This window comes from Elgaria multicarinata, chromosome 4 (assembly GCF_023053635.1).
Source record: "Elgaria multicarinata webbii isolate HBS135686 ecotype San Diego chromosome 4, rElgMul1.1.pri, whole genome shotgun sequence".
In the NCBI taxonomy this organism is placed as follows: Eukaryota; Metazoa; Chordata; class Lepidosauria; order Squamata; family Anguidae; genus Elgaria; species Elgaria multicarinata.
The window spans coordinates 109,344,815-109,367,660 of record NC_086174.1 but is presented as its reverse complement, the minus strand read 5'-3'; the positions used below and the strand labels follow the sequence as shown (position 1 = coordinate 109,367,660).

The following is a 22,846-nucleotide window of genomic DNA, read 5'->3' as shown; positions in this document are numbered from 1 at the left end:
GGGAAATTTACAATGCTGTGATGAATGGATCTTACAAATGCATTTTTTAAAACAACAACAGGTATTTGTTTGGGAGTACATGTTTTCCTGAGATAATTGTTCTAATCTTTCAGAGTTAGTTACCGTTTGTTCAACACCATCACCAGTTGCAGGTCGATAAGCAATCCTGTACCGCTGCACTCGTCCAGTGGCAGGATCCCATTTGACAGTCAAGCTACTGGAGGTTGCATTGTATACCTGAAGGTTCCGTGGGCCACTCTTTGGCACTGATAAGAAATTATTAAAACAGTTGAAACAAAAACAGAAAGTCTTGTGGCACCTGAAAGCTAACAAATTTATTCTGGCATAAACGTTTATTGACGATCGCCCACTTCATCAGATGCATGGAGTGTTATCAAGAGTTCATTTATTTATTCATTTTATTACATTTTCATACTGCACAAAAGCTGAAGCGTTCTTAGCAATTCACAACAATTAAAACCAAAAAATACCAGACGATAAAAGTTTCAGTGCAGTACATATGGTAGTCATGGGGAGCAGGGTTGTAAACAATGATGTCAGAAGGAAATTAAATGCAGAAAGTACTGACACTGACAATCACATTATTAACAGTAACCATTCACATAATTTAAAATGGTTACTGACCAAAGAATTGTAACAATAAATGTATAATGGAGCCATTATATATTGTGATATATGTTACTGTTCACCACTGAGAAAATGGTTTTTTAAAGCTTTTAAAAATAATTAAAACTTGGAATAACAATGCATGTATGTATTTGGAAACTTGACAAGAACATTGAAAATGCACCCTACTGTAGAATTTGGGCAGAATGATAGCATAATCAGAATATATATAATAAGAAGCAAGGAGTATTGAATGGGCAATGCCTATATCCCACTGCTCCTGGGTTGTCCCATCATCCCCGCGAGTAGCAGGACACTTGAAAAGGGCATGGAGCTGCTGGGGAGGGGGGTTGGGGGGTTGGGGGGTTGTTTACTTTTTGCAGTGGAGTGCAAGTGCACTCCTCTCATTGTTGTCGTTTTAAAAAATGGCGGCCACAATTTCTTTCCGGGATATTGTGCGGCCATCAAGACATCCAGGAAGAATCACAGAAGCCGGTAAGTCTGTAATCCTCCCCCTACACCCTTGTGGTGTAGACATTCCCATAGGCTTCCCTGCACCCTGGCTTGTCTAGCTTTTATATTCTGTACTACAGCTGGGTATATAAAATGCTGTTCAGGAATTCAAGCTCTTACCTGGTGTTGTTATAGGCGCCATAGGCACTAAAAAAAGAAGAATCACAAACAGGTCAGATGTGCATGAAAAGCATTCCCTTTGCTTGTTACAAATGATAATTAATATATCGAAACCTTTCAGAATCGCTTACATGTGCGCTCACTGCCAATCAGTTCATCACTTTCCGATTCGTCAGGATAGACTGCAGTAACGGAGACATCGTACAGTGTGTCTGGTGTCAGATCATGAAAAACTAAAGTGTTTTCATCACCGTTTAGAATCATCTTTGGAAATGAGGCGGAGGCAGGGAGGAGGAAGAAAGGAACATAATTATCCACTGACAGTACACATGTAACCATTACCCATGTTTTTAATAGGCTAAAGCAGATCTGGCAAGGTTTTTACATGCACAAATCCATCTACAGTCAATAACACTAATATTGATTTCTAAACTGTGTGCCAGATACAATCGTTTGTTGTGAGAAGGGGCTGTAGTGTGCTTGAAAAATTAAAGCTGCCTTCTTGGATGCATTCATCACTCTATGCCCCTCAGAGCAGACAGCACACACACACACACACACACACACACACACACTTCCCACCCACCCCCAAGCAGCATTGGTCTCTGCCAACATTTGAGCAGGGCTAACATCCTGAAGGAGGTAGTAAGGACAAACTCGGATTCCATGACAGAGCATATCACAGGCATAGAGGGAATCCCAGAAACCTTGGCCATTGCTCAGAAAGCATAGTTTGGTCCCGGAACTCTCACTTACTGGACAAAGGGAAAAAATGGGGAAAGCAACATTAACTGGAGGGCCCTGGCCTTTGTTCTTGGAGCTGCCCAGCCGGCTGTGTTCTGGGAGCTGGCCTGGCCAAGGGCGTGGCAATGCGCACTGTCTGGGGCCTCCGGAAAGTGCGCAATTCCCCCCAGCACTCTAATGGCCCTCTTGGATTAAGAGGGCCTTTAAGGCCATGATTGGCACATGGAGGTGGGAGGGAAACATTTATTTCCTCCCTCCACTCTAATGGTGCCCCCTGCCGACTGGGACCTTAAAGGCCATGTTAATAGGGCCTTTAAGGGCCCCATCAACAGGGAAGGGAAGAAAAATGCAGTTCTACCAAGGCTGGGGAACCTGTGTTACTTTCTCCCTCCACTAGAGGAAGAAATTACGTATTTCCTCAGGCTGCAGTAATAGTGGCCGCTATTATCACAGCAGGGAAAAGCACAAAGGGGGCGTGCAAGCCAGGACAGAAGTGAGTTCCGCCCAGACCTACACACCCTTTGTCCTGCAGGCACAATGGGGGGAAATCTGCAGGATGTGTCTGTTGAGGCACCTGAGGGCCAGACGCAGGGGCATCCACTGCCCTCGCAGGTCCAGGAGGATTTTCGTCCCATCAGTATGTGTATTTTTCTGAGTCTAAGAGCAGCATGTGCCCTTAGTTTTAATCAAGAAAAAAACTGGTTCCCTAGATATCAAATGTTTGGGAAACATTGGACTGACATTTCAAGCAGACAAAAGTTTTTTTGGATGCATTCATTTTTTGAGAATCTAAAAATCCCTACCTCCTCTTTATCAGGTGAGCCGTAAAGCCCCCACCTTACTCTATAGAGAGTTACATCAGGTGCTCCATGGTCCCAAGTGGCTCTGAAAGAAGTCTTGGTGACCTGATCAGTTCTCAGATTGAGTGGTGCAGGTACAGGTACTGTCAGGGGAAGGAAAAGAGAAATTGGCCCAGAAGAGAAAAAGGCTTATAACAATACATCACTAGAAGCATACATATAGGGAATATGCTTCTGTAGCCCAAAAACAGAATGCATCCCATTCTGTTTGGGGATGCAACCACATGGGAAATGCATAGAGTCATTTACATGCCAGAAATCAATGGTCTTCAACTGGTGGGTTGTGACCCAAAAGTGGGTCCTGAGATCAACCCAGATGGGTCACCGCAAAGCTGTTGCCACCATATTGGGCAATTGTGGGCCCCACATTGCAGGTTGGGAGTCTGAGGTGGGTCTCAAGTCTAGACCAGTTGAAAACCACTGCCGTAGGTTCATAGGACAAAGTCTTCAATTTTTCTAGAGCAGAGTCAAATCTACACTTTGAGTCATATCATTACAATCCCATCATGATAACATCATATCCTTCTTGCACATTTTATACCTCATAGGACAAACAATGGCATCTGTTGTGTATTTTGGATAATGTGGAATTAAAAAGGAGGTAATAGCACTATGATAGTGGAATATAGACTGTGTAATGTGCCCCAACAGTTATCAGTGCACCCCAATACCATTATAAAGCAGTAGCATAGAACTAGTTCATGATAGCTCATTTTACTACTGTAGAACTGCCATGGCCTGCATCTGCTCATAGCAAGGTCAAGTAGCTGTTCAACCATCCTTGATGGTTGAACAGCTCACCCAGCCAAGGCTGAAGACCATAATTCTCTGTGTCTACTGCTCTAGTTCTAATGCTTCCTAAAGCAGAAGGCGGATTAAGGATCCCATAAGCATTGTGGAGCTGAGTGAAAGGTGTGCGTTTTTTATGGTAGAGGTCCCAAGTGAACTTCTTGCTCATGTGCATTCTCCTGCTTGTGGGCTTCCCAGAGGTATCTGCAGGAAACAGGTGCTGGATTAGATAGGCTTTTGGTTTGGTCCATCAGGGACCTTCTTCTGTTCTCAGATATCTGGAACAGTTACTGCCTCTTAATGCAACTCATAGGGCCTGTTCACACATACCGCAAAGCAACCACATTTAGCATTGGGAAGGGAATACAATCCCAACAATGATTGCTAATAAATCATTCTGGGTAAACCTTCCCCTGCAGTGGGGTTAAGGGGGCCTGGGATGGCTTCCCATATCATCTGTCGAGCTCCCCATGTTTTGAAAAGGACATTCTGCAAAAATATCAGACCAACCATAGAGATGACACTCTAGCCAGTGTAGACTTTCTCGATAGCTGAGATTGACGTGTGCCAGCTACAGCAAATTGTGCACCTGATTCCCACCATGGTGGCCACTGAGATATGGGGCCACAGCAGCATGAGGACAACAGAGTAACCACAGAGCAGGGAACAGTGAATAAACCATGTGTTTCCTGGTCATGAGTTGGGTGAAGACGACATGGTTTTGACACCTCTCCCCACTCTGTAGTTACTCTAACCACCCTCCTCCTAGTCACATGTAAATAAGCCCATAGGTTGTTGGCTCTTTTGCACATTGAACAGTTCACCCAAGTCATCTGCTTGTATGAGCCATGTACCGTGGGAAAAAGAATCTCACACAATACTAAGAGCAGCAACTTGTTTGAATGCGGCTTTCCATTTTCCAGAAACTCCTGCTCACAGCTGCTGTTGCTGCCATATTGTTCAATTCATTTCTTTGCATGTTGTACTGTTCACATAAGTAGAGCATGCATGTGTATTTGCTATTAAATATTCAAAAGACAGCCAAAAGTAATAATTCAACCCTAAATCAATTTCATGTCAGCTGAAAATCAGTTTTAAAATACAGCAGAAACACTTGCCAAGGCCACAAAGACTTGTCAATACTATGACAGAAGCCAGACATCCTAACACCAAAATCCTGGGCTCTGTCTCTGATCTTATACCCAGCTCTCGCTCGCTCTCAAACCCAAAAGGAGAGAGAGGGAGGAATTAACTTCACACGTTGTTTAAACCAGATTGCTACTTTGGAATGCACATTGTACTCGTTCCCCGATTAGCCCCAAAGTTCCAGTCCTTTCCCCGCAATTCCTTCCTTCCATAGGATGAAAAATTCTATTTTGCTGAGAAGAGCCATGGCTCCCAAATGTTGCACTGAGGGAACACCCTACTGACCATTTGCTTTGCCTGAAATCCACTTGCTCACTCAATTGCTTTTTCTGCATTGTCCTATAAATGCTCTTGCTGACCTAGGAGCCAAAACGCATCAGTGATTGTTTGCTTTTTTAGCTAATCGCAAGCAGGGGTGGGGTGGGGGTTATTTTCATTAGGACTGCAGCCCATCGGGAGGAAAAATTTAACCCTTTCCTCTCCACCAGTTTCAATGACGCCTTATTAGCCACCCCAAGATTAATACATTTTTTGTGAGTAAGAGTGGATTTAATTTTGGAACTGGATTCTTTAACTTGCAGTAATTCCTTAGTGAATTCTCTCATCATAGTTGGTGTCTCCAACCTTTTCATCGTATATGTGCCACATATTCCTTCCATACTTTTAATTAACCATATCACTAAAAGAGACATAGAAGTTATTAAATTCAGGAACACAATCAGGTCAAGCTAACTTTCTTTCGTTGTGCATTATTCTACATGGAGCAATGAGGACATTGGATTTGAGGTAAACCAACTAAAGGAGGAGGATCTTTTGGACTATGGCAGGATCTATGCTATGGTGACCATATGAAAAGGAGGACAGGGTTCCTGAATCTTTAACAGGAATGTAGAAAAGGGAATTTCAGCAGGTGTCAATTGAAGAGGGTAAAATTCTCTCTTCATCACAACAGTTAAAGCTGCAGAAGCCCTGCCCTCTTTTGTATCTGGCCACTCTACTATAGCTAGTGTAGCTTTAACTGTTGTGATGAAGAGGGAATTTCACTCACTTCAATTGACACCTGCTGCAATTCCCTTTTCTACATTCCTGTTAAAGATACAGGAGTCCTGTCCTCCTTTTCATATGGTCACCCTAATCTACGCTACTGCTTTAAAACGGTCTGTAACAGTAGTGACAACTGTTGGGGCCCAGGACACACTCCATATACAGTTTTCAAACCATTTTCAAAGTCTCAGATCCTGCTTGGTGCAGATCTGGCCTATGCTGATATACATTTTTATGGAAGGTGCTGTCACCCACACTTCCTCTCCTTCCTGCCCCCGTGTGTATTTCCTTTTAAAGTAGCACCATTGGTTGCATCGTGTGCCAAGCTTGCAGTTCATACTTTAAGAAGTTGTAAATAATTACTTTTCCTTATGCTGCTCAGAAGCCTCTGGTGCCTAAAAAAAGCCTCTTGTTTCTAAAAGAAGCCTCTGGTGCCTAAAAAAAGCCTCTGGTGCCTAAGTATTATATTGGTAAAATACTGGCATATCTTTAATCATCTCTTAACTAGCAGGGCAACCAGAATCTCCTGTATTGTCATTTTGGCCTGATCGTAAGATCCTCAGGAAAAGTTTTTTTAAAAAAACAAAAACAAAACCAAGACCCAATTCAGAAATGCTAACCTGATTCCCCTTTCTCTTCATGGAAATATCTTCACGGCTCAACCCAAGGTGCTATTTACAAACCTTCACACTGTAAAGCACACATTTGTATAGGAATGTAAGAAAAATCATGAAGCAATTGAGTTTACTTACAAGTGGTGGCATCTGCAGCTACTGGCACTGATATTCCTTCATCATATGCTGCAACAAGCTCAATATTATAAAGTGTTTTTGAAATAAGCCCAGGGAGAACTGTGCTTGTCTGAGATTTATCCACTTCCACCTAGACATAAGCAAAGAAGCCAGGTTTATTAAAGTGCCACTTTCCTTCTTGAAGCAGCAGTCCCACATTTTTCTTTCCTACATGATTGTTCAGGACAATCATGGCACTTATTTGCACATTAATTGCATGTTAACGTATTAACCTGGAGACATTTTCCATCATCCTTTCCAACACAAGGAACACTTTTGCACTTTCCCAAACTATCAAATTAAAGAATGTTTGTGGGACTTCCCCCACCCACCCCAATCAGCTTTAGCTGTGGCCCATTATTCACCCTATACGCATTGGCCCTTTCTACACTGTCCGTTTTTCCAGGGACCATCCCTGGGAGAGAGAACTAGCAAAGAACAATGAACACCCGATGAGTCTTGCAATATACTTCTTCAACATCTCCCCACAAAGCACTGGGTTTGGAGACCTCTGGTCAAACCATTCACTGTGATTAGAAGCTAGAGCTGCCAATCACCAAAGTACACTCCCTCTCCCTACCCTGGTGTTTTCATAATACAGAGAGCTTAAAGAGAAATGTATCCATTTTTGGAGACTTCAGGACTGTTCAGATTTGGATTTGGTCCACTACAGAGGAGTGATACTTCAATTTGGACATCTACCAAATATGTCCGAATCAACCTGATTCATTTCGGATTGGGCTGAATTTGAAGCACAACCATGCTTTTTAAAATTCCACTTCAGCTATTTTTGGATGTTTTCTAAAATTCTCTTACCTCTTTCATATCATCTTCTTCAGCAGCTTTGTATCTCAATATGTATTTACGAACATTTCCTGGGGCATGTTCCCAATAGACTCTCATGCTGCTGTGAGTAATATCTCTTATCCTTAGGCTTTTTGCTCCGCTTAAAGGTACTGTGAAATAATAACAATATCAGCAAGAATATTACAGTAAATGTCATTCTGCAAAAGAAGGAATACTATCTTAAAGACTTCTGGACTATGTAGCATTTATGTTTATGTTAAAAATGAATTAAAGGAAGAACCATATGTGTAAAAAAATGCCTTCCAAGGAACTGATCTTGAAGATAGTAGTTTTTAAGAGATTTTTATGTATGTATTTGTTTTCTGCCACTGCCATCTTTCAAACAAGTTTTACAAGTCTTTGAAATAACACAAAAGCCTGTTTCTATAGACAAAAATAGCCAAGGGTAAATCCCATGATCAATGATTCCTCTTTCAAACTACCTTCAATTATCTGTGGTGATGGGGGAAATGTTTCTAGTAATCTTGTGCTATCCATGACTGTACAAGACTGGAAAATTTCATGATATGAGCATTTTTCAGAACATATTTGGAGAGGGGTTGTCTTTCAGTGGCTGAGGTTCAAAAGTGAATGGGCACTATCACAATATTTTATATTTCAGTAGGGTTTCCTTTTAATGGTGAGTAATCCAATAATGGTATAACTATGTAAGAAATTTTAGGCTATACACATCATATCTAAGGCACACCGTTACTGAAACAAAAGGGGAAAATGTAAAACGAGAATGACATTATTCCTACATGTGACTTCCTGAGTGGTGAGTGGATCACTAGTGAGGTCGCCAAAGTTTGCATGAATTGTTAAGGTGTATTCAGTGTTGGGAATTAGGTCAACCAGCTCTACATCATTCACTGATGCTCGAACACGCATCTGTAAAAAGAAAATGAAAAACAAGAACGTTTAAGGGAAAGAAGCAGAAAGAAAAACAAAATGGATGAGCAATTATATTGAAAAATGGTTTGTATGTCTTAGAATGTAAAGCTTCCTGACTAATGCCATTGCATTTATATTTCTCCAGTCAATGTGCTTCATTTAATAACCTCTATGAAAAAAAAAAGTTTCACTCCTTAGGTATATAGAAGCAAATCTAAGTGCCTTCTCTCTCTCTCTCTCTCTCTCTCTTTAAATTAGTTATTACCTCTTTTTCTGTTGCTGGTATTGTGGCATTGACAGGGTCATATAACAACACATAGCCAGTAGCTCCATCAACAGGTTCCCATCGCACTCGCATCGAGGTTGAGGTGATGTCATAAGCATTCAAGTTTCTAACCGAAGGGATGGGTACTGTGAAACCATAAATATTATTCACTCCATCTGTTCACGTCTATACACTTATTTCATTCTTCATCCCTTAAAGCCTAGTTGAACTTTCAGCTTTTTGTAACAGGATGGGGAATAGGTCATTTGAAGCAGAGGAGAGGGAAGCTTTTAAGTATTTTATTCTTTGTTCTGTAAATACAACTGCTGACCAACCAATGTGAACACAGCCTACCAACCACCCATACATAAAGCTCCTGTTTCTGCTATCTATCTGGGTTTGTAAGAACAGATGTCAGGCACCTGGCCAGATCTACATCAAGCAGGATATAGCACTATGAAAGCAGTATGAAAGCAGTATGAAAGTGGTATATGGTATGTGTCTATGGGCCCCAACAGTTGTCAGTGCACTTCAATACCGCTATAAGCAGTAGTGTGGCTCCTGCTTCTTATATACTGCTTTCATACCACTTTCATAGTGCAATATCCTGCTTGGTGTAGATCAGCCCTGAGTCTCTTATCATTCTGCTCATATCACAGAATATTAAAAAACCCAAATTCTCTTTCTCTTCTTAGTCCCTGAATACTATGGTTTTTCACTAAAACAATGCACACACTATTAGGAGACGATGATGATGATGATTATCATCATCATCTCTTTTCTTGCTCATGGAGGTATTATTATTATTATTATTAATAATAATAATTGTATTATTGATTTAAAATACATGACAACTTTTATACATTTGGAGCTTCTCCCACCCTACTCCATATCCAAGGCACTATCTTCAGCATAAACCAACATTTATACAATATAACTAGGGTAATGTGGAAAGGGGGAAATTTGCTATAAAATATTTCAGCAGTTAATCACTATTTTTGCCCTTTGTACTAATTACATTGCACAAACATTGGTTTATGCTAGCGGGACATGATTTGCACTCATGCTGGGACACCATTGAGCACTACCCTTTGTTATACATTTGCTTTGGATGTTATCAGCAAGTCTTTAATAATTATTAAATGACATTGAAATTCTCACTTACAAGTTGTTTCGGTGCCCTTCAAAGGTTCACTGTTAGTCCCTTCTACCACAGAAAATACATTCACAACATACTCTGTTTCAGGATTGAGGCCAGTCAGAACTGTAGTAGTCTCCGAACGACTTACATAGACCTGCATAAAAATCAAAGAATGGTAGATGTAATTGAACATAAATATCATTGTTAACTCTGCCCTTACCTTCACTAGAAGAAAAGTACCTTCTTATTAAAAAAAAGAAAAGAAAAAAGTGATGCGATTATACTAGATATTAAATTTTGACTCCAACTTTTGGTTGCAGGTCTTCCAAATTAATACTTAAATGTTGAGCTCTAGTTGTCATTCTTCAAGATTCAGAACCTTCTCCAGGATCTTCCAAATGTTAAATTTCTGAGGGGTGATTGTGGATATACCTTGTACCTAAATTAGACGCTTATAATACCACAACTTCCCTGAAAGCTCTGTTTTGTCCTGCTCCAGTAAAGTTATGGAGCTAGTGCTGTGCCAAACTCTGTACTCCACCATGAAAGAAGCTTCCTTTTTTCTGTTTCATTTTGGGGGTATTTTATTTTATTTATTTATTTAGGTGTTTTTTAGCTTACCTAATCACCATGAGGTGACTAAGGGTGCTATGTATTGGTCCCCCCTTCCTATTACACATCTCTCCATTGCCCTGCAGCGTCCCAGGATGCTTACACTTCCTGATCTGAAAAAAACACCCTATAGTAGGAATTACCTCATGATGTCTTCCTCCAGGATTTAAATGAAGTGCAGGAAAATGAGAAGACTACAGGTTCCCAGAGAGATTTGTACAATAGAAGACAGGACACTTGCACATACTCCTCAGCCACCCCATAAGTATAGTAACGACCACCCCAGCTATTGCTGTTAAGACTGCTGCTATTAGCAGTGCTGAACACAATAGTTTTATTATTTTCTTTTTCATTACTGTTGGATGCATTTGACCCCACCTGTCGATGGAGGGTTAAACTATCACACACAACTAAATATAGATAGGATGCTCCATGTAACTCAGTTGCATTTCTGTCTGTATCCTAGACTCTAAGGGTTGATTGATATACACCAGTTCATTACTTGATGTGTCTCAATCAGATATGTGATTTGTTTCACTTGAATAGTACAGTTGTGTTTGAGCTGATGTGGAAGTTCTGTCTGCTAATTAATCTGAAAGACCTGATTTACACATTGGATTCAACACCTGAACTACAGTCAATGGGTGATGAACCTGCTTTTATAAACTGGTTCCAAAATTTATGAAGCTCAGCTATACAAAATGAGCATAAAAGTAAAAATAAATAAATGAGGGCCTCCAACCCTGACCTCCTGTGGTGTGCCTCCAGTGGCGGGATAATATTCAACTCTGTATCTATCAACACTCTCAGAAGGTGGAGTCCAAGACACTCTGAAGGAACGCGGGGTCACCTGGGAAGTAACTAGATTGGTGGGTGGCAGGGCCAAATCCGCTGTCATGGGAGAACATGCCAAAGGAACACAATGTTAGAAAGTCTTAATTAGATTTATCAAAGACAGAAATGTAGTGCAATAATATACTGCACATCAACTATACTTTATTTATTTTTAGTTGTTGTACTAAGATCCTCATTCTTATAATGTAGTTGTTATTACACAGGTACTGAAACAATTTATCTGTTGAACTGAAATGTGCATGATCTACAGCTAAGAGAATTTGTTTAGTAAATGAATTTTTAGCAAAATAAAGCTCTATTCTGTATGCAAGGAACAAAAAAGACAATTACATTTATTTTAAAGTGCTTACAAATGTCTGATCAAACCCTTTCTGCCACTTCACAACTGACACAATTTCTGTTAAGAAGGCCTTTCCATGCAAGGAATAATGTGCATCCTGTGTGCATATTTATTACCTCTAGTAATCACACTTGGGGGTTGTCACTGTGGACACCAAGTAAAATCCATGCACTCAAAAGTTGCAGTCAGTCCCAGCCTCCCAGAAAAAGACATGGATGTGCATTTATCACAAGTGTCAATCTGCATGCTGAAGACATGTTAGTTCATATCTGTTCTTCCATGTAGGATTTTTTAAAACTTTTGAGTTTGCCCACATGGTTTTAACATGCCAAAGGTGCTCATGAGTATCCACCCTTAGAGTGCCATGGAAGAGGGCTTTTTTCCTGAGAGCTTTTCTCATATTACTTTGTAGTATAGGAGCCAATGCAGAATAGCTCCTTACTACACTACAAACGTAACATCAGGAAAAACAGGATGTTACCTTTGGGAAATGTCAGAGGGGTCCATCCATACTATGGGTGGTTCTCATGCCAGTATATACAGTAATTCTTACCAGAAACTTGGGTAGTATTTGTATATGGGCTGCAGTACTGGTACTTGCCACATAGCCCAAAGCTTCTGATGCTACCTGAGAGGTGCATACAGCAGCTGGGCCACAGCAGCTACCAGACTGTGAAGGTAAGTGAGAAACTTCCCTAAGTGGCATTATTGATCTGAGATATATAGGCATGGGAAATGTGTGTGTGTGTGTGCGTGTGTGTGTGAGCGTGCATATGCATCCATATGTTGGATGCCTTGGAAAACAGTTTGTGAAAAGACTGCCTTGCTAGTTTATATCTAACAGAGAAAAGGGAACAACCCAGATGTCCTGCACAGCTGTATTCATATCCAGCAGCTGTACTTGACAAATTTACAAGCAAGTAATTTAAGAAAAAATAAACAGACAGGATATAAACAGTAACTGGAAATGAAAAACGTAAAGGGGGAATGAAAAACTTAAAGGGAAAACGTACCTGGGCCTTTTACACTATTGCACAAATTTATAGTGAGGTCATCAACAATAGTAGTAAGAAGGGTAAAATCTGCGACGTTGTAAACATGACTATCATCTGGGTCTGTTGCAATCTGCTTCAGTTCATTTTCATCAGCATTTTTGATACCTTAAAAAAAAGATCACGACGTAAAACATGTTTGCTTGTTTTTAAAAAACCTAGGAGTATTTGTTAGATTATTTTATAATTCATATAAGGGAGAATGAGTGATTCAGTTTTTCAACTCATTCCTGTATTTACTGCCACTCCACCTGATACTCACCAACAGCATAAAGCTCTACCCCCATATCCCTCAGTTTCTGTGATGGAGAAAGAATGTCATCCTGAGATTTGCCATCAGTGATGAGAACACCAATTTTGCGAGCTCCAGGCCTCATCCCAACTTCTGGTTTAAAGTTGTTTCTAAAGATGAAATTCAAAGCCATTCCTGAAATCAAGCACATACACAGGGTGGGGGGAGAAAGAGAAAATGAGAAAGGGGGGATTATTTATTAGCCATTTTTCCAGCCTAGAAGGTAGGCCTCTCCAAAGTGGCATAGCCATGTTCATAGGATGCACAAAAGCTTTGCCCTACATAGGCACTTCTTTCTAGGTTACAAGCCATGGTGGAAGCCTTTCACCATTTCTTTTCACAGGATGTAACAGGAATTCACATCCTGTGAGACTATAGGCCAAAGTACACATTACATGAGAGATCTGTAGTTGGCGTTTTTTTTAAATTGAAATGCAGCAGGGAATTGGCCCATTTGTTCTGAGCAGCAGGAAGAGGGAGGGCTTAGCATTCTTCTCCATGTGATTTTTCCAATCAAAATGGCACCCACAAGCTGTTATTTGCCTCCTAGCAAAAATTAATCAAAAATACTGGTACTTCAGGCTGATTAGGAGGACAGAACAAGCAAGACTACTCTCTCACCAGTACTGCTTTCCTCTGCATTCTTTATCAGTGTAATTTCTACCTTTAGTGTCTCTTACTTACAATTGCTTTCCCCTCCCATCCTTCCATCAATGAAGGATTGATGCATTCCAACAGAGAATCCTTTTAACAATAAAATCTGCAACATTTGTTATCTAATCCACTATGGACTAGCTGCACACCTATTACAGAATATATGCAAATTGCTTTGTCCACCATACAAAGGACAGTATAATGCCTTTCTGGACCATATAATATTGTGAGTCTTTCCACCCCCCTAGTGCAGCTTATGTGGAAATCAGGAACAAAATGCCTACCTGTTAAGGTGTTGCCTCCTTTATATGGCAAATTGGCCACAGCATCCAATAAACTCTGTTTGGATTTATGTGCATTGAGATGCCATTCTGTCCTGGGGTCTCCACTATATTGTGCAAGGGCTGCGGGGGAAATCATTTAGTTACAAAATGTCTTGAAATGACAACAAAAGCCAATATATTCCAGTATCTTCAAGACTTACCAATCTGTACTTTGTTAGGACCAATATCAAACACTTCGACAATGCGAGCAATGAAGTTTCGGACTGTTTTAAAGTTTGGCCGACCAATGCTCCATGAGCCATCCACCAACAACACAATATCTGCTTCTGCTGTGGTTATACATTCCAGGCCTGTCACAGCAATCAGAATGGAAATGTGTTAGTTGCACCAAACTAACAGCTGTTTTTTCCTGTCGTCTTCTATACTACCCATGACACAGCCTTTAAATTAATGGCCTGAAGTTCTTCTGTATACATTGCAATGGTAAAGTCATTATGAGTATTCCATAGTCCTACTCATAACGTGAAAGGATTTCCAAGCTTACATATATTAATTTAGTAAATATGGTTGTGATGCATATGTACGTAGGCAATGGCCTTCGTTTCCTAAGCTAACAGAATTAGTCATAATGTTCCTTCTCTAATGGCTTCACCTAGCTTGGAACTCAGTACAGTAAGAATCAACTTTATAGCAAAATTAACAAACAAATAAGCGAACTTAAATTAAGTAGACATGACTACTTCATCATTGTAGTTCTTCAACAGTTAAAAATCAAGATAAGCACTAAGAAAATATCTGATGACAAGCTGGTATCTTGAGAAATTAGTACATCTGCTTCATACATAAAGATTAATTACGTCATTAGAATTACACTGGAATATGGTCAATTAACGCTGATGGTGCAGAAAAGTGCACAATTTAAGTTACAAGAGAAAGAGCTTGACATAAATAAGACAGAAACACACATAAACACACAAAAGAACTGGAAGTGACGAAAACAAACATTTATACAGAGTTTTAAATGCTTCAGAAAGAAAGCAAATAATGCTGGGGACCTTCCACCTACGGAATAAAAATAAGAATCACGTCACTTTCCACATGCTTAAAATCACAGTGAGTTTATACAAAGCAGAAAGACAAAAGTGTTTCAATGATCCTTTCATCAGCCATTTGAATGTAAAAAATGCACTCTTCCTCCTTTCTCCTCTGGGGATCATGTTACCAGCTGCAAAACTTTCTGGCTTCATGCCCTCATAGCTTCTGGTCTTTACATGGAAGAAATCCCATTGTGTAAAGTCAGGCACACTCATCAGAGTTGAAATAAAGAGTGATTTCATCTATGTTCCATAGAACTGATCCAATACTGTAGATTCATGAATACAACTACTCCAAGTACCTGTAGATTTAAAACCATGATCCTCTTCTGCATAGAAAATACAATACTGATCTTTAATTGACACAATTATAAATCATGAAACAGGCTAAACTTTAACATTCATGCACTTACTATCATTGGCCCAGATCAAATCCCCTGTATGTCATTTGGATGAGCAGGCATGACCTTGAGCTGACCCCGGGATAAATGGATGGTGTATTTATTTATTTATTAAATTTATATACCGCCCCATAGCTGAAGCTCTCTGGTCCCTAAGTCATGCTTCACATGACTGGCTAAGCCATGACGTTTAGCTCAAAGTGCTTAACCACTATAGTTTAGCATGTCATCTGAACAGGTTCAATTTTAATGTCTAAATGACTCATGGCTTGTAAGTATTACATCAAATTGGCAACTAATTAATGAATGAAAAGTCTTCCTCAAAAAGTCAAAGCCTTTTCATAAAGGTGGATACTAAGTGGGAAGGGAGGGGGTGGGGTAAACTTTAAAAGTGATTATTAGCGACTAAGGAGTGGTCTTCATGAAAAGCTGACCATTTATTGTACAATGATTCCTGCAAGTAAATAACTGTATCAATTAATTTTGTTGAAACAATTCATTTTACCATTATTTTTAAAAAAACACCTACATCTAAAATGTCCAACTACGAAATATACTTGATTGGTTTTCCTCATTAAAACCATATTTACCTCTAGATAAAAATGGCACCACAGTAGCATCAGAAAGGGTAGTCATTTCCTCTCCAATCAATGGTGCACTTTCACCACCTTCAAACATTCCAAAAACATTGACTTTATAGGAAGTGCCTGCCCTGCAAAATTAAAATGCATATATAAATCAAATTAGGCTGTGAGCGGATGGTTCAATTTGTCATCTATATAGATTAATTTACTCAATTTTTATCCTGCATTTCCTCCAAGGACTTTCGGGAAACATCCACAGTTTCTCTCCCAACTATCCATTTTACCCACACAACATCCCAGGGAGGTAGGCTATGTTGTGATTGGCCAAGAGGCACACAGACACGGATTTGAATAGGGATTTGAACCTGGGTCTCCCAGATCTTAGCTGAGACGCATTAACAATTGTATCACACTGTTTCTCCCTTACCTGGATTTTTAAGGCTAAATAAGTCATGTATTCAATATCCATATTATGGATAGAAGAGTATTATTGAGTAATGGCATTGCTTATTGCAACTAAATAATATTTTATTCAAGTTAAATATTAAGGACTCCTAAGACCCTTTTTATTTATATTTTTATTTCTAATCTACCTTTCAGCCCACCTAATAATAACATAAACCATTGCATCAACAATCAAAGATCCAGTAGAAGAAATTTACAGGCATTCTAGAGAGTCCTATAAATTTGTTTATGTCATTCAAAGAAATTTTTTGTATTTGGTATCTAAGGGGGCTAAGGAAATAGATTTAAAACAATAAAAACAGAATTGTATCATTAGTGTGATATGCTACTATGGGAAGGGATTTGACTCATACAGGCACTTTGGTTTGGCTGGATAATGTCTAAAGAAAGAAATACCGAAATGGAAGGAAATTATGATCAACAATACCTGAGCTCCTCCAAGACAACTGTGTTGTCATATGGCCCAACTATTAATTCTCCAAGGCGTCTGTTTTCTCCAGTTGGGTGGAAAGTTACTTTGTAACCCCTCACTTCCCCAGGGGCTGGCTCCCACGTTACTCGGAAGCTCGACATGGTGGAATCTGACGTCTTCAGATTTCTGGGAGATTTAAATGGGGAAGCTGCAACAGTGAAGCAATACCCAAGAAATTAAACATTTGCTGTATTCAACAGATGAACTCTTGTTTTGAGTTTAAGTTTTAAAAAAAATATCTGTTTGTTTTGCCCTATAGAGCAATAGCAGTTTTGGAGGACCAATTTTAAACAGAAATGGTGTTGGATGAAAGGATTAAAGTGCTCCCTTCCCCACCCCCCAAACACCATGGGTCCTGTCAGAATAAGTAGCCCCTGCAGCCACACTCAGCACCTTAAAAAAAGAAGGTGGGAAAAAATAACCATTCGTGGGTGTCTCATCATCTAATCACTGCCAGATAGCTTAAATCAACTTTTCCCAGATCATGATGAGGGCTGTAGCCCAGCACACCTGGAGGGGCACCACGTTGGGGAGAGCTGGCTTGGGTAGATTATTTATTATTGCTGCTGGAGCATCTAAAAGGCAGGCAGCTTCAGACAGAGAATGGGAATGTACTTCCTTAAAAACAACACCCTTATTCAGTGTAAAATTGCACTGAAAATTTCAGTGTAGCATTTATCAACAGGTCTGATTGTAATCATGAAGGACTCATAGGAACCATAGTGTGTGTGGCGGGGGGGTCCACAAGTGTGAAATTATCATAGCAAAACTAGGAAGATTGTGTTATAACTCGTTACTGCTGTTTTGAATGGTCGTTGTGCTTATCTTGTATACATTTTAGCTTTACATAGAAATCTATTTCTCTATCTCTGTCTCTCTGTCTCTGGCCTAATCTACACCAAGCAGGATATTACACTATCAAAGTGGTATGAAAGAGGTAAGGCAGGAGCCACACTACTGCTTTCATACTGCAATATCCTGTTTGATGTAGATTAGGCCTCTCTCTGTGGGCATGTCTAGACCTAGGGAGGGGAGGGGGTGGATCTCGCGATATGGTGATCGCGAGATCCTCCCCCTCAGTCCACATGTGGCGCACGACATCACAGGAGGAAGAGGGCGTCACACCTGCCATTTTGTTTTTTGTTTTTTCTTGAAGATGGGCACATGAGCACTCCATTGCTAAGATAGGTTAAAAAAAATCCCACTCCCTCCTCCCATCCCCGATGGGCATGGAGCTCCTGAAGAGCTCCGTGCCCATTGCCTGGTTCCTGGCTCCCCATGTTTACTAACGAGGAGCTGGGACAAAACCGAGATGGGACAACCGCAGGAAAAGTCGTGATTAAAGCCATCCCAGTTATCCCGAGGAAAGGGAGGGATGTGGACGCACAAGGATAATCCGGTGGCGATCCCTGGGATAACCCCTCATGTAGACATGCCCTCTCTCTCTCTCTCACTCTCTCTCTCTCTTTCTCTCTCTGTGTATGTCTTTGAGAACTGAAGATAACACTTCTTGTATCTGATAAAGTCAGCGTTCTCATCTGAGAAAACTTATGCCACCTGCCCATCTCTAAGGCATTACAAAATTATTTGTTCCCACTTTTGAAACAATTGAAAATACATCCACTAGTCATTGTTATGGCAAGATCAAAAGAAACAGCTACCCAGTAAAGCATCAAGACCCAAGCCATTTAGCACCAATTATGTACACGCACTGCAGCCAGTGCAGATTAACAAGCAGTGGGACAATATGCTACTAGCAAGCAAGATGTTCTTTCCTTCGCCAAGTTTTGTTTCTGGTTTGAATGCTATCCCATGTGCAGTTTGTTGTTTTAAGCTAAAAAGGCAGCAGTCTAATCTCAAAATGCAAAAGCCAAGGATTTTGGTAGGGGATGAAACAGAGACATTCTTGCCTTTTAAACTCTTCAAATAGAAAGCGCTTCAAGGTGCCAAGACTATATTTAGGAACTTAAAGGAGTAGAGAGAATGTGATCCCACTTCATTGATTGCTGATAACAAAATATAATTATAACAACCTATCCAATCACTATTCTTGCAACAGGCTCACTCTATTAATGCTTCTTATGACCATTCATAATTGGAACCTCTGAGGGCAGAGAATCATACCGAGTTCACTATTCTAACAAGGCTGCTTATGCTAAATTTGCAACAACTGCTTAATTTTTAAGATCAAAGGTGCAAAGGAAACTGCACCCTCAAATCAGAGTGAAACACTTTCCCCTAAACCCCAGGTGTGTGCTAAGGGCTGGTTATCAGGGAAATGTATTAATAAAGTACTTTGTTCTTTATTAACAATTTACACATGTTCCTTGGCTGAACCTCGGACGTGAAAACATTTGCTGAGATTAAGTGCAGTTGAGTTCTGGCTCTGGTTAAGCCTTGAGCTCCACTAAAATCCCACATAAAACAGTGGTAAATCCAAGAACCTAATTTCCAACTGCCACACAGGCAGTTGTTTGGGGTTACTCTTGGCCCTGCCGTAACTCAATGCTAAGTGATATGTTGCAGGATGCAGAACTTTAAAGAGAGGTACAAAGCTGCATGGGAAATTGTGCCAGAAGGATCCCAGATCAACTCTTTGTTTGTTTTGTGCGATCTGTGCCAACTTGGTTAATCCCTCAACTGTCTTTAGGATTAAACAAGGATTAGCACAGAGATCAGCACAGCCCTTGTGTGGCTTGCAGGTGACAGGTGGCTTACACCACATCTGACAAGGTTGGAGAAGTGCCACTCAGGCAGCAGATAGGGAGGGCATATTTAAGAACAGCTGAAATAATTAATAAGAAGCCACTGAAAAGAAACATGTATTGAAGATAAAATGTTACAGTCTCTTAAATGGCCCATTGACTTTGGCATGTTGTAAATCTACATTTCTTTTAATCTACAGTCATCCAGTGTAGAACAATGTGTACCTGTTGTTCCTTCACCCTGTCTGTGTTTTCCTTCACCAGTTTTATACATTGGAATGACAGAGATATCATAAGTGGTCAGAGGCTGAAGACGTTTCAATACTGTTGTGGTAGCGGTAGGTGGCACTTTTGTGACCATTTGTCTTCCTCCCCTGCGGGGTCGGTAAACGACACGATAGCTGACAACTTTTCCAGGGGCAGCTTGCCAGGTAACTCTCATTGTGGTCTCTTTCTCATCATCCACTCTCAAAGTCCTGGAACTTGGTGACACTTTTCAATGCAAAATAAAGAGGAAGAAAACAATTTGGGGAGGTTTTAAAGCATAATTAATCATAAAATACGCACCCGCAATTTGCTTCACTCCCACAGAGTGATTTTAAAAATATTGGCATTTTTGATGGGAAAGTACCCCCCCTCCCAAAAAAAAGTTCTTGGAAGAGAAACCTAGATGTCAACCCAGATTTCTTTACTGATGCCAATGCCACCCACCAAATGAATTTTGATAAATGTACTTTAAAAACAACCGTTTACCCAGATTTGGGAGATGTGCCCCCAGTATTTAGAGCAGCCACATTTTCTTCCATATTTGGACTTGGTTCGGAAAAAACAAGACCTTCTTGGCTTCTCATGGCCACAGAACCTTCACTCATATATAATTAAAATGCTGCAACAATGGCTCTCTCAGCATTTCGAATAAACAGTATCACACAGGGCAGACTGTTCTTCTAGATCTTTGCAATCTCTGTTTTTATTCCGCACAGAACGGAGCTTCCTGTTTCCTGGTGGTTCATTCAAACAGTTTTTTAAAGCTAGAGCAGGTGGCTCTGTTAATTACCCCTACACTGCTAGCCGGACCATCATACATCAAAGCCATGCAGGAAAATTGGCACAAATCTGAACTTTCCAACCCTTAGTTTCTGGAATGTCAGGAATGGAAGCAATAAGAACTAGGGCATGGCTAGATGAGGGGGGTGGAGGGGGATGATCTCATGATTTTATGATCACGAGATCGTCCCCCTCAGTCCACACACGGCACGCAATGTCCCAGGAGGAAGAGGATGTCGCGGCTGCCAATTTTTTTTAAAGAAACAGGAGCTGGAGACTATCCAAAGGATAGTCTTTTTTAAAAAAAAAAGCCCCGCCCCCACTCCCCCCTGCCCCGATGGGCACAGAGCTCTTGCAGAGCTCCATGCTCTTGTGCCCGGTTCCCCATGGTTCCTCGCGAGGAGCTGGAACGAAAACAGGATGCCCGGCCACACATCCCGTGGTCTCAGGATCATCCTGAGACCGCAGGAAAAGTTGGGATAGAAGGATAGGGAAATATCCCAGGGAAATGCAGGGATCATCCCTTCCTGCTCCCAGGATCCCCTGCGCGTCATGTGGACGCACAGGGACGATCCCCGGGATATTGTATTTTGTATTTGTGCTTTTAACCTGTTGGTTGTTTTATTGTGGTTTTAATTTTTGTGAACCGCCCAGAGAGCTTCGGCTATTGGGCGGTATAAAAATGTAATAAATAAATAAATAAATAAATAAATAAAAATAAATATCACCCCATCTAGACATGCCCCTGGATTTCTGCTATCAGGAATGTAGGAACAGGTCAATAAAAGATGATAGCCTCCCCCATCTCCTAACTCCACTGAACGGTGCTCAGTTGAACCTTAAAACAAAAATATATGGGAATTTCTCCAAGACACTCCAGTGCTTGTGGCCCAATAGGGCTCAGCTAGGCAGAATGGCTCACTTCCATTTCATCTAAGCAAGGTTGGGCAACCATTTTTCTGTTGAAGGCTGCATTCCCGCACGGTCTGTCTGTCACATGCAACATCTTGCTAGTGGGCAGGGCTGAAGCCAGCAGTGGTCAAGGCCAGAATCAAAACTGGATGGCTCTTTATGCCTTTTCTCTTTCTTTTTTCTGCCATCTCCTTTTCTCTCCCTCTTTCTTCCTTCCCACCCATCAGGATGTCAGAAAAGGGACAGACTGCTTAGCCCAAGCCATTATGATCCCATCATGATAATGCTATATTGCTCTTTCTCATTTATACCTCATAGACACACAATTACATTAATTGCGGCAATATCTTCACTGGCTGCCAATTAGTTTCCAGGCGAAGTATAAAGTGTTGGTTATCACCTTTAAAGCCCTACATGGTTTGGGTCCAGGCTATCTGCGGGATCGCCTTCTCCCATACAATCCGCCCCGCACACTCAGGTCCTCTGGGAAGAATTTACTCCAGCCAACAAAAACAAGGCTGACAACTATTACCCAGAGGACCTTTTCTTCTGCGGCTCCCAGTTTGTGGAATGGCTTGCCAAGAGAGATTCGTCAACTTAACAGTCTTCCAGAATTTAAGAAAGCCATAAAGACTGATCTCTTCTGGCAGGCCTACCCAGTTGAATTTTAAGATGCCTTTTCATAATTTGATGCTTTTAATAATGTATTAGTTTTAAATGTTTTAATTAGTTATATGTATTTTATTGTGTTTGTATTTGTGTTGTACCCTGCCTCAATCCAAAGGGAGAGGCGGGTAACAAATTATTATTATTATTATCATTATTATTATTATTTGGGATAATGTGGAATAAAAAGCAGAAAACAACACTATGAAAATGGTATATGGAATATATAATGCGCCCCAACAGTTATCAGTGCACTTCAATACCTCTATAAAGCAGTAGTGTAGATCTAGATCAAGAGGTCTGAATCAATCGCATGCAAGGGCTTTTGAAATTAGGCTGAGGGCTGCATTAAATTAGGCCGAGACATGCGGCCCTAAGTCTACAGGTTGTCCACCACTGATCTAAAGGAACAACCTCTTCCCCAGTCCAATGTTTTCCCCCAACTTCTTCTCTCAGGGTTGAATTGGATTGCAGTAGTCTCCCCCATAATAAATCATTTGCTTTTGCTTTTCTTTTTAAGAACTGAGCCAAACATTTTCCATTTCTTAAAAGTTCTTACAGGGGTCCTTTTTTCATCAACTGCACCCATGGTAGAAATATCCCTCAAAGCTGGCTAAGCAGCTTTGTCTCT

General features: G+C 40.6%; 1 protein-coding gene across 5 annotated transcripts in view; it reads right to left on the bottom strand.

Moving 5' to 3' along the window:
• The window catches only part of COL12A1 (collagen type XII alpha 1 chain), a 132,991-nt gene that overhangs the window by 66,224 nt on the left and 43,921 nt on the right, over positions 1-22,846 (bottom strand). For 4 of the 5 annotated variants that reach the window (XM_063124939.1, XM_063124941.1, XM_063124940.1 and 1 more), the window contains exons 15-31: positions 19,816-20,082; positions 16,841-17,033; positions 15,955-16,076; positions 14,070-14,219; positions 13,870-13,989; positions 12,902-13,066; positions 12,601-12,747; positions 11,141-11,283; positions 9,805-9,934; positions 8,640-8,785; positions 8,242-8,371; positions 7,451-7,590; positions 6,596-6,725; positions 2,808-2,947; positions 1,392-1,524; positions 1,261-1,287; positions 124-266 (exon numbers count right to left, since the gene is read on the bottom strand). In XM_063124939.1, coding sequence (XP_062981009.1) covers positions 124-266; positions 1,261-1,287; positions 1,392-1,524; positions 2,808-2,947; positions 6,596-6,725; positions 7,451-7,590; positions 8,242-8,371; positions 8,640-8,785; positions 9,805-9,934; positions 11,141-11,283; positions 12,601-12,747; positions 12,902-13,066; positions 13,870-13,989; positions 14,070-14,219; positions 15,955-16,076; positions 16,841-17,033; positions 19,816-20,082 — 2,426 coding nt within the window. The remainder of the gene's footprint in view (positions 1-123; positions 267-1,260; positions 1,288-1,391; positions 1,525-2,807; positions 2,948-6,595; positions 6,726-7,450; positions 7,591-8,241; positions 8,372-8,639; positions 8,786-9,804; positions 9,935-11,140; positions 11,284-12,600; positions 12,748-12,901; positions 13,067-13,869; positions 13,990-14,069; positions 14,220-15,954; positions 16,077-16,840; positions 17,034-19,815; positions 20,083-22,846) is intronic. The other variant, XM_063124942.1, reaches the window with a different exon arrangement.